At 34.5% G+C, this 11,536-nt stretch overlaps 2 protein-coding genes across 3 annotated transcripts; one reads left to right on the top strand and one right to left on the bottom strand.

The window, feature by feature from the left end:
* The first annotated feature begins 1,377 nt into the window (after window positions 1-1,377).
* On the top strand, window positions 1,378-7,321 carry LOC108196341 (ankyrin repeat protein SKIP35). 2 transcript variants are annotated; one of them, XM_017363588.2, is made up of 4 exons: window positions 1,378-1,521; window positions 1,976-2,801; window positions 4,315-4,747; window positions 6,365-7,321. In XM_017363588.2, the coding sequence occupies exons 2-4, from the start codon at window positions 2,182-2,184 to the stop codon at window positions 7,169-7,171; spliced, it is 1,860 nt and encodes a 619-aa protein (XP_017219077.1). In that variant the 5' UTR covers window positions 1,378-1,521; window positions 1,976-2,181; the 3' UTR covers window positions 7,172-7,321. The 2 variants fall into 2 exon arrangements, with proteins under 2 accessions (XP_017219077.1, XP_017219075.1); XM_017363586.2 differs by having other exon boundaries at window positions 1,448-1,588.
* A 995-nt stretch (window positions 7,322-8,316) lies between these two features.
* LOC108194241 (protein AUXIN-REGULATED GENE INVOLVED IN ORGAN SIZE) lies at window positions 8,317-9,421 on the bottom strand. Its single transcript, XM_017361174.2, has 2 exons — window positions 9,281-9,421; window positions 8,317-8,864 (listed from the first exon to the last, which is right to left on the bottom strand). Exon 2 carries the CDS (start codon window positions 8,764-8,766, stop codon window positions 8,404-8,406), a length of 363 nt encoding a protein of 120 aa, XP_017216663.1. The 5' UTR covers window positions 8,767-8,864; window positions 9,281-9,421; the 3' UTR covers window positions 8,317-8,403.
* Between the last annotated feature and the right edge of the window lie 2,115 nt (window positions 9,422-11,536).

Below are 11,536 nucleotides of genomic sequence, written 5' to 3'. Positions count from 1 at the left end.
GATGTTTGTAGCTCAACGGTCTTGTACATCAAGGTTCGCGTCTTCTCGGAAGCAGCCTTAATAAATAATTCTTAAAATCTTTTTCAAACATCCTGAAAATAAGACAAAACAGAATGAAACGAATATGAGCGAATTTGAAAAAAATTAAAATAAAGACATAAACGAGCCAACATTATGGCACTTAAATGCCTCTATGGGCTAATAATGCCCCAATCATGGTCGCCATAAATGGTACTAAAAACCTTAATTAAGAATAATTAATATTTTTAATTAAGGCACAATTATCGCCAAATTTGCACCCTTTTTCTCCACATCTTCTGGATCTCTCCATAACCACCATGAATGTGACCTTGTTAGGCAGGAAGCTCCTACATTCATAACAAGTAGCAATACCAGAACAAAACAAATATATATAAATATGGATGAATATCAATATATAAAGAATAACTAATACTAATATTGATTAAAAAAATTCATGACAAAAACAACATGGAGACATTTCTAATAAAACAGTGCAAGAGAATCAATAAGACAGTTCATCCAACATTAATAATCAATATCTCTTCACACTTGCATAAAGAATTAATCACACAAGTAACTCGTATCCAACAAATTTGGGATCAATACTAGATTCAATCGAATTAATAATGTAACAAATCACTTAGGGTTTTTGAAACCCCTCACCTGAGCGATGGTCGGGTCTCACATGAACTTACCTGTATCATCCAGCTACAGATACAGGACCAAATTAAGCCTGGAACGAGTTGTTGGTATCGAGTTACGAGTTCACCCAGTGAGTTGAGCATCAACAAAATCAACAAGTGTAGGAATTCAAGTTAACAAATCCAGATTCTTTAGATCCGGAGAGAAGAACCGAAGACAAGAACAGCGACTGCGCATCCAACGGCAGCAACCGACGGCGAGAAAGATCCGGCGGAGGACATCGGAGATGGCGCCGGTGCGGGAGACTCATCGGCGACGGTGGATCCGAAAGATTTGAAATGCTAGAGTCATCTCAAAGTCACTTCAACTCCACATATATGTTATATAATTCATCCTTGTAAAAATGCCAAATCAAGTTTCATCTGTTTAATTGATTTATAAATTTTGTCAATAATTCACGTCTAACAGTCATTATATTTCTAATTACAAAAGTTTTAATATTTTTATAAAAAATATAATTTAAAATAAAAATAAAAATATTTAATTTAAAATTTAAAATCATCAAATAAAATAAATAACCAAATTTAGAATGTGATTTGCGCGAGTTTTTCCGCAAGCTTTATTAAAGTCGTAAAATATTGAATTTTTGTCAATTTACGTAAGATGGTTATTACAAGCGGGCACTCGGATAGGTTACATTACAATATTGTGTGCGAAAGGTTGAAATTAATTAGGAATCGAAAATAGTAGTGTAAGCAGCAGGTCCATGAGGGACATTGTGGGTCTCAAATTTCTCTCTCACTCAATAACAACACACACCAACATTAACACCTTTCTCCCCCACTAATTCATCAAGAGGTTTGCTTTCATTTCTCTCTCTCGTTCATCAGATTCCTTGCTATATTTTGCAACCCCCCTTCTCTTGGTATTTTTATGCATCCCCTTCATCTTTTTTGTATCTTTTTTTTAATTAATTTATTCCTGCTTGCAACCCATCAATTATTTGTATGTTTGTGCTGAATCTGTAGCTGTTTTGATGTTTGTGTGTATGTAATTGATGTTCTTGCTCAGTCAATTTCCAATTTCTTTTCTTAGGGTTTTAGGGTTTCAGCAGTTATAGATGATTATACATGAATCCATTAACAAAGTTTGAATCTGATCTTTTTCTGTTGATGGGTATGCAGATTATTTGATTGATTTTATTACCCATTAATGAATTTATGTAAATTTCAGTTTGTAAAAAACGATTATGCCTATTTTCTTGATTTTTATGTTCTGTATAATTGTACTTATAGCTGTTTTATTTTTCCAGATTCAGGGCTTCATTTGTCAATTGATAGTGGTGGGGGGTTACTTGCCTTTTTTGGCTAAAGGGGATAATATTGAGATTTTAGGTGTTTTTTAATAAATTTTTTTAGTCTGGCACAAAGATTTTGACTTTGGAGATCTGATTGTTGTACTTGGGAGAACTGAGTATTTGAGATTTGGGACGGTCCCGGAAGTCAGAAAGGAACAGATATGGAGGATAAGAAAGCGTTGATGGAGCTCGATTTGAGAAATGAATTTATGCCTCTTGATGAGTGTACTGACATGGAAATTGATGAAAATGAGAATGGTAGTATGAAAAATGAAGGAGGAGAGGCAAGTGATGGTGATGTAGTGTTTTCAAGGGAAGGTCCATTGGCAAGTGACGGACATATAGGAATGCTTGAAAATACTTGCACTTGCGGAGCATCTAAAAAGATGAAATCTACACTGGCGACTTCAGATTCTGAAACTGGAAGTACTGATAATGGCGTGCCTGCAAAGAAACTCAGCAGACAAGACAGGATTGAGCTGGGGAGAATGTTTCAGGCTGCTGTGAGTTGTCGTGACTGGGAACTTGCGGAAAGTCTGATTTTGTTGGCGGATCCCCAGACACTAAATGATTCCTTGTGTATTTCGCTCGATTCAGTTTGGTTTTTGAGCACAGAGGAGGAGCTATTTGGTATAACAGGAATAATCAAAAAAGTTATTGCTAATGGTGCTTATGACTTTACTAGAGCTGCTCTCAGAACTTCATTCCTTGCATCCTGTGTTTCTGCATGCCAAAGCCGAACAATGAGCCTGGCGGATACTGTTTCTGTAATGGCAGAACGGTAATAAAAAAAGTTTAATTTCTTTTATATGTCGCCTCTTACTCTGATACAGTTTACATTGAAGGAAACCTGATCCTTATAATCTTTTTGTCATATCAATTGGTTTTTTTTCTAAGCAAAAATAAAATAAAAATTCACTTTCGAGTAGATACCTGTGTCTGGTGTTGCAAGGAAATGATCTATGTACAGTTTGAATAATTTGATCCTTACCAGATATATGATTATCTGACACATATTAACATATTACCCAATTTAATCAAAAAAATTGTTCAACCAAAAACCAGGACACTGGGAGTAACTAGTAAGATATCCTGTAAAATGGATCCATTATTCTCTAGTCAAACACGCTTAAACTATTCTGGAGAGGTCTAAGCAGTAAATCCCTGCTTTGCTGTTGTCACTCCAATTCATTCTAATAAAGGAAACCTATCATATTAAAATAAGATCTCATTATATAAAATAGATAAGTTTGAGACCTTGTACAGTTTATGGGTATTAAGTTTCGTGAACTTGCTTAGATACTAGTAGCATGCAGCTGTATCACTTTTTCAAGCTGAAAAGCTTTAGAAAAATCTTTTGGGTATTTCTAGATTCATGCATGATACTTAATTTCATTCTGTTAATTTGGTATTCATTTTTACCTCACAAGTTAAAGTGGGGTGCTTTTATTTATAATATCAAAACATTTTATTCGATATTTGCATATAGTGTTAGCATATAGACCTCACTTTTTCGCACTGAAAAGCTTTAAAAAAATTGTCAGGTAATTCTAAATTCATGCATGCTACTTGATTGATTCCATTAATTTGGGATTTCTTCTTGGTATACAAGTTAAGGTGGGGTGCTTTTATTTATAATTGTCAAAACAATTTATTCCGTATTTGCATATAGTGTTACTAATCTTTGGCGGACCAAATTAGAGTATAATTCCCGGGAATGATTATCCTGATAATTTCTATTTGATGTTCCCATTCCAATCAATGAAATTGCTCATCTAAGCGCTGGTCCATGGGATTAAGGTGCCAATTCCTGTTAACTGGGTCATTTATAATGAACTGGAATACCCCCATAGTTTCTATCATCGACACACCTGGTTCCATATAGCTCCTCTTTTTTAAACATCTGTCGATATGGTAATGGGTGGATTACCATCCTTCGACAACTGTCTATAGTAGTGGAGTATAGATGGAATGCTGAATCCTCATTCAAGCTACTAAACACCATCAAATTCCATACTATGAAAGTAGACTTGAGAAATTGAAGATTGTTTTCTTTTCTTAACCACCTCTTTATTTCTCCATCTCTCTGGTCTTACAATTGTATGTTTTAGGGATATAGTTCTATCTCAAGCAGTTCTTCAGTTATGTTATGTGATCACTTTTATAATAATGCTAGTGTGAATGGAAATGCTCGTTACCAGCTCTTGTTGTGTAGATAAAGATCTTTTAGATGTAATTGTTAATAATAGTTTATCATTTAAAATGATGCGCAAGGTTGTCTTACTGTTTAATAGGTTGCACGAACGTCTCCAGGAATGTAACGGGGATGAGGTTTTGAAAGCTGAGGCTGGTGCCAAGGTCCAAAAGTTCACTGAATGGGCTCTGAAATGTATAGGTTTTCATTCTCGTTGCCAGGGTAATGGAGATGACATCTATCAAAACTCACCCGTTCAGATTCAACTTCAATTATCCGCATTCAAGATTTTTCTTGATTTGGCGGGAAACAATCTATCTGGAAAGGACTTTACGGAAGCCTTTGATGCAGCGTGTTTCCCTCTTACTCTGTTTTCTAGTTCATTTGATCCCGGTTGGGCATCAGGCATATCAGCGACTGCCATCCAAGGGTTGCTGAGTATGCTCGTAGATGGGGGTGCAGACAATGTCAATCAATGTTTTCTTGAAGCCTCACGTTTCGGGAGTACAGAGCTTGTCCGCATCCTTTTGCAGGTATGTTTTCTTATCAGGCCATTGAAAGCGTGCTTTTTTTTCTTTTTCTTTTTTCTCTATGTATATTGTTTTAAATTTTATTCAGAGTTTGTAAGAATTTTTTTTTTTGGAGTCAAATTTGGCTTGTTTAGTCCTCTTCAAGTAATATAACAATTGGAACTTGCGAAATTCTTTTACTTTTCTTTTAAATTTAGTCCTTGTACTATATTGTCCTGCTCACATTTTATTCGATTTGTACAGATAAAAAGTAAAGTATCACTTGACATTAGAAGCACAAATGTGGTAGTTTCTAGTGACTTGAATGATGTCATATATCTATCTCCATTCTGCATTTGCAATTATCAGACCTATAAATAGTGGACACATTCTTTAATGGGAACATTAGATATTATTTTGTGTTGCTATTGTGGGCTTAATAGAATATTTAACAGTATTCAAAACCAAGTAGCTGGTTTTGAAACTTAATTGGTCTGCTTATGTTCTTGATATAGGGAACCAACGTTGTAATCTGCAATCTAAGAATGATGGACTTCTCTCTTCAATTTACTGGTCTTGATTGTGGCGCCTTTTCAGAGTAAAAATTAAACACAACAATCTAGTATAAAAAATAAGTGAGATGTTAAAAGCTATATTTGTAGGCAATGTAATTTTACTGCATGATTACAAGGCAACCGACTTGCGGTTTGTGCTCTCAGGTTTTATGCCATATTTTGTATTTCTTGTGTATTGTAGCCATATACGGTCTTGTGATGTTTTCCTCATTGCTAAAGTGATGCAGCATTATGATAATCACCTTGTGAACAAATGTTCGAAGTGAGATTATAATCAAGTCACAACCTGTGTTATGGACACTATCAGTTGGGCAGTATGGTTTTCAGTCTAAAATTTATTTTCTCCCCTTTCTTATGTTAGAAGCTGAAACAATTTTAGATGTTTGGTGGAGAAAGTCGAAAACTGCACATAGGATTTTGAGTGTGAGACTGCTACATGCATTAAATCTTAGCAACTAGGACAACTTAGCGTTGCTATAAAAAAGGTGCTTCTTAGAGAATATCAAATATGCTAAAATGTTTATATGATGTCATAGAAACAGTAAGTGAACATTCCTTCAGTTTCATAGTTACACATACAGTGATCGACTCACTGCATACGAGGTCCACTAAAATAAATTTCGTATAGCCATTATGTATGACCTGCAATCCTGCATCAAATTTTAGCAAACCAGGACAACTTAAATTTACTTGGTAGCATTTTCTATTAGAAAAAGTATTTCTTGATAATATAAAATATGCCAATATGAAGTAATTGTGTTATCTGATATACACTGTTGTGTTGCTTTTACGTATGATTACAGTTATTTTGCCAAATGTGAATCTATGATTGTTTTAATTTGGCTCTATTTTTTTGGTAATGGAGGTGCCTGGTACTTGATAGATTATATGCGATATTGTAGGATATGATTATACAAGTGTATGTCTTTATATTTTGGCAGGTTATTGATGAGTTTGGTGCTTAGACATTAAAATAGGTTTAGAACATGTTGGCACTAATTTGATTTTTCATCTTTTCTCTCTCTACAATACTGGGCTTATGTTTGGTTGGTTTTGTATTTGGCAGATCGCCCAAAGGAATAGTTTGGATGTTGATGTTGATCTGGCTTTGGGCTTTGCTTCTCATTATGGCAAGATTGGAACTATGGAATGTCTAGTCGAAGAAGGGAATGCAATGACCTTTTTGGGTCCTCTCATGAGGGCAGCTGAGAGGGGTTGTCTGCTGGTTGTTCAATGGTTTGTTAAGAGAGGCTGCCGAGACATGGAACTTTGTCTAGCTCTTACAGCTGCCACTTCCAGTAGTCAAGTTGAGATCGCTGCCTATCTCCTACCTCATGTCCCGCATCATGTGCTTTCAGCTCTTAGCGTTGAAATTCTAAAGGCTGCTGGTGAAAGAAGCAGTGGGTCACTTGACGGGGTAGCATTTCTCCTCAAGTCTGATTTTCTTGGAGATCCTGCAGCCACATACGCTGTGGCTGAGAGCATTTCTAAATCTGATGACGACGGTGTTGCACCCCAGCTCAGGGACTTTCTGCGGGAACACTGGTCAGAAGGTGCTTTCTTGGATGGGTTGAGAGAAGGCGAAGATAACTACTTAAATTTAGTGAGGATTTTGAAGTGGGGTGAATCTCCTATTTGTTTAGGAGATCTTCCGTCTGCTCTAAAGGTGGCTATAGCGTACCTGCCATTGTACAGGGAGTGTGTTGAGGCAGGGGGGTGTTTGCTGTCACAGAGACTGAGGGGACAACTTGTGGAAGCTGCAAGAAGATTGGGAGGTAAAAAATTGGATGAAGCTGGACAAGAAAAAGAACTCTTGGCTGTTTTGGAGCATCATCTTCCTCAGTTTTTTTTGTACGAGGCAAAGTGTGCTTAATCAAGATTATCATATCTTAAATTTTGTACTCATGGATTTCATCTTATCTCCTCCAGCTCGCATGGATGTTAATAACATAATATAGAGAGATTAAAGGTGATTGAAAAATGTATGCTTTATCGTTTGAAATTTATCTTTTGCTTCCCTATCGGTCTAGATTTTCTAAGTTTCCTAAAATCTTAACAATGTAACTTAAAAAGGTCAATTCTTCAAAAAATTTGAAAAACCCATTTTGTGTTCAATATAAGTAAGAGGAAAGGTTATGATGATCCAATTCATAGTTAAGTGATTAATCGTTGATCATTGATTACTTGTATTAGAATTGATTGAATTCTAATAAATTATTGAACTGATTAAGAAGTCTTTTGGCCGAACTTATGAATCAAGGGTATTCAACTGAGATTTAATGGATTATTTTTAGTGTATGAATTTTAATAGATTGTGTGTGATTTTGATCTTATACGGGTTCATGATAAAAAGTCACAGAGTTGATATAGATTTATGGATTTTAAACAATCTCAATCGAATACATCCCTCTTAATATGACTTATGACTCAGCTGAGTTTATGACTTATGACTTAATATGATTTATGATTTAAGCTGAGAGCTTAAACTGTTTGTTTGGATAATTTTTGGCTATTAATGATTTGTGAGTTATTACAAAGATAATAATCAAGGTAAAGGTGATTTATGGTAATTTATGACCCGAGATTCAATTTTATCAAAATTTTTTTTTAAAAAGTAAGTCACTGAACTAACTTATCGCTACAAGCCAGTTTCTGGCTTATTTCTAATTTTAAGTTGGCTCTAAGTGAGTTTATGACTTATTTAACTTTAAGACGACTTACATCTTATTACACAAGCAAAAAATTTTCAGCTTAAAGTAGTTAGAAATAGCTCTAATCCCTAGTTTTAAGCTAAAACAAACCGGCCCTAAATCTCATTATCAAATTAACCAATCTATTAATCTTCCTTGTTATTGTTCATCGATGAAGTTCCTAAATCTCATTATCTAATTAACCATTCTATTAATCTTCGTTGTTATTGTTCATCGATGAAGTTCAATTTTGAGTTCAATTCATCCTTTGATTAAGTCCCTTTATCCACTTGATCATTTTTCATGACACTGATCCAATCCAAGAAGGTAAAATGAAAGTATAGTTCCTTTGGTATATATAAACAATAACAATAAGCTTGCAGGAGCACAAGAACCTCTGTTCAACCACCCCTAATTACATATAAGAATAGTTATTAGTTACATCCCTAACGTTAGAAGGCATGAACGCCAAGAACATGAGCACAACCGCCAAGCAAACCGGCAACAGCAGCAACATGAATGGCGGCGGAGGCGGCAATGGGGGCAGAATCAGCGGCAGTAGCAGCAATGAAGCCGCTAGACAAATGAGCACAAACAATGACTGCAATGTGAAATAGCTCTTGGAAGACAACAATTTTCTGTCAAGCCCTTGTGAGAAAGACCTCTGATGTTCTATCTTTCTCCTTTGCACAAACGTTGTTCCATTACGATGATATCCACCATTATCATTTCTAGAGAAACTAGAAGCATTGTTATGCAATGTTCTAACATCCATCATAATTCACCTTAGCAAGTTACTAATACAATCTCTAAAATTTAGTATACTAATCCAATACTTTCACTTTGAACTTTAAGATCTTGTCTGAAGCTACTGATCTGCAGGACAACAAAGAATAACATGATCATCAGTATATATTGCAGCAATTTTATAAACTCCAGTCAATACATACAAGATTCAAGAATCGATTTTATAAACTCATTTTGATTAGCTGCTACTTATTAATAACGGTAGACCCCTGCATATATAAAAACTCCACCGACCAAAACAAGCTAAATATATCAAATTTCGCGCTTAGCATGTGCCCACGGGCACCCTGTTGTCAAACCCCCCCTTCAAGAATTACCCACATATAATGAAGAACCTATTTTTATGGTAAACTTGGTGAAGAAAACAAGAAATTCAAGAATTACATCATTAATCATACAATCACCATAACCAAAAACTATTAAGATGCAAGATCATCAATAAAAACAACACTACAACACAATCAAAGACGTTAAAAATGATTTACCTGTGATGGGTCAAAACAGAATCTTTAGTTTCTGGCAAAGAAGAGAAGAAGCTCTAAATATATTAATTTCTTAATCTTTGGTTTACTTTAAGAGAGAAAAGAAGGGTAAAAGAAAGAATGATGGTGGAGCAGATATATAAGAAAGGGGATGAAAGAAGAGTTTGAATTGATGATGGCATTTGAGTTGGGTAGCTTTAGGTTGGAATATGAGGAGATGAAAGAGTACTCCAAGTGCAATGAATATGTAACCATGTATTTTAATTCAAAGTGGAAAGGGGGTGTATTCAAGTGGGGGGTGTATGCCCAAAATTTAGTAGTAAAAAACAAGTTGCAAGAGGGAGAGTGGGGGATGTTTCCCAGGGTTCTTCTCCCCTGCCCAAATCTAGTTCGGCACATTGTTTTTCTCGCCATCTCCCTTGTAGCCGGTTCGGCTCGATTTTGGGATAAAACCGGAACCGCAACCATATATCTTCGGTTTTTAAAATCGAAAACCGCAACCACCATCTCCCTCGTAACAGGGGGTGTGTTTCTCACAGGATTAATTATCGATAAATTATCTATAACAAATTTTATAGTTTTCGATCTTATTAGTTTTATTTATATTAAAAGTTATATTATTTAAATTTTATAACAAACGGCTACTTAATATTTTGTGCATAATGAGGACGGGTATATGTTTGGAGTAAAATCGATGATACTAAAAGGGTGTTAATTGTCAATGTCATTATAATAATTTTATAAATTTTTATATTTTATATGTTAAACGATTTCAGAATGAAACGATTATATGTTAAACTCACTATTTGTTTCAAAATTAGGGTGTAATTAGTGTCATATACAAAATATCATAAATAATATATATATAAGAAATATGTAAAACTTTCTTAATTTCAGCAGACAATTCTTCGAATCATCTAGTCATATTATTTAAAAAATATAATTTATTTATAATAATTTGAAATAACAAAAACATATTATTGTTACACTATAACAATCATATATAGATGTAATAAATTATATATATATATATATATATACTCCCTCCGTCCCATTTTAACTGCTTTTGACTTTTTTACACGTATTTTAAGATGTTAAAAAAATTACATCTAAACATGATTATTTTTTATAAAACTTATATCAAATAAAAGTTTAGAGTCTAAACTTTTATTTGATATAAGAATTGAAATTTTTTATTGAGTGTAGATATTATTTTTTTACATCTCAATATACGTGTTAAAAAGTCAAACATCAGTTAAAATGGGACAGAGGGAGTGTATATATATTACTCCCTCCGTCCCCCTGAGTAGTATACATTGGGGGACGGGGACGCGGCACGGACTTTAATGCTCCTCTAAAGTGTAGTTGTATAATTTATTTTTAAAATTTTATTTTTTTGAATTAAAGTTTAGATGTTATATTTTTATTCAAAAAAAGAAAATCTCAAAAATAAGTTACGGAACTATGTTTCACAAGAGCATTGAAATGCGTATCGAGCAGTTAAAAAGAAACGTATACAATTAAATGGGACAGAGGGAGTAACTTAATATTAAAGTGAACACCATCGAAAATCTTTTCGAATGTATAAAATATACATTGTGTTACTTGTGTTATTTCCAATATCGTATGGCATTTCCCATTTTCAAAGTTTTGCTTTTTTTTTTTTAACCGCCCGTCATATTTAATTTTAATTCAATCATTTAAATGGTACTTCGTATAACTTTGGTTTTTTCCTAACAAAAGCGTGAGGTGGAATACTGAGCACATGTAACACATGGATTTATTCTACCATGCGTTACGACGAGTGGTCAAATTTGTGACAACGTGCATGTTCATGACCAAAATATTTTCGATGGTCAATTATTTTCGCTTGTCATTTTTTAACTTCTTACCGCCCCTGTCCGAAACTCTCGTACTTTGCAGCCGCTACCTTCCAAGTGAGCAAGGTAAACCAATTTCGCTCCCTTCGGAAGTCGAACCAATGACAAGAGTCTCTTTTTTAATCAGTTGAACTTGAACCAACTCATGCGGGCATTTACAGCTCAATTTCTTCCCCCCCAATCTGCCACATACGGTGTTTACTACGTTTTGATATTTTCTTCTGAACAAACGTCAAAATTATCTCTCTCGCTTTTTAGTGGTGGAAGTAAATTCGATAAAGATACGTTCTTATGCTCTGAACAAGAATTGAAATTGCTAAAGAAGACTAGTTGATGATCCATTGGACGGGTGGATCTGGGATGATAAATAGTGTTCAAT

This window comes from Daucus carota, chromosome 7 (assembly GCF_001625215.2).
Source record: "Daucus carota subsp. sativus chromosome 7, DH1 v3.0, whole genome shotgun sequence".
Taxonomy (NCBI): domain Eukaryota; kingdom Viridiplantae; phylum Streptophyta; class Magnoliopsida; order Apiales; family Apiaceae; genus Daucus; species Daucus carota.
This window is presented reverse-complemented; position numbering and strand designations above follow the sequence as displayed.

Bases quoted from the DNA above. Each gene is read 5' to 3' on its own strand.
- LOC108194241 (XM_017361174.2), bottom strand. From the start codon at position 8,766: ATGATGGATGTTAGAACATTGCATAACAATGCTTCTAGTTTCTCTAGA.
- LOC108196341 (XM_017363588.2), top strand. From the start codon at position 2,182: ATGGAGGATAAGAAAGCGTTGATGGAGCTCGATTTGAGAAATGAATTT. The intron at 2,802-4,314 runs GTAATAAAAAAA...ACTGTTTAATAG, and splicing joins GTTTCTGTAATGGCAGAACG to GTTGCACGAACGTCTCCAGG. The intron at 4,748-6,364 runs GTATGTTTTCTT...TGTATTTGGCAG, and splicing joins TTGTCCGCATCCTTTTGCAG to ATCGCCCAAAGGAATAGTTT.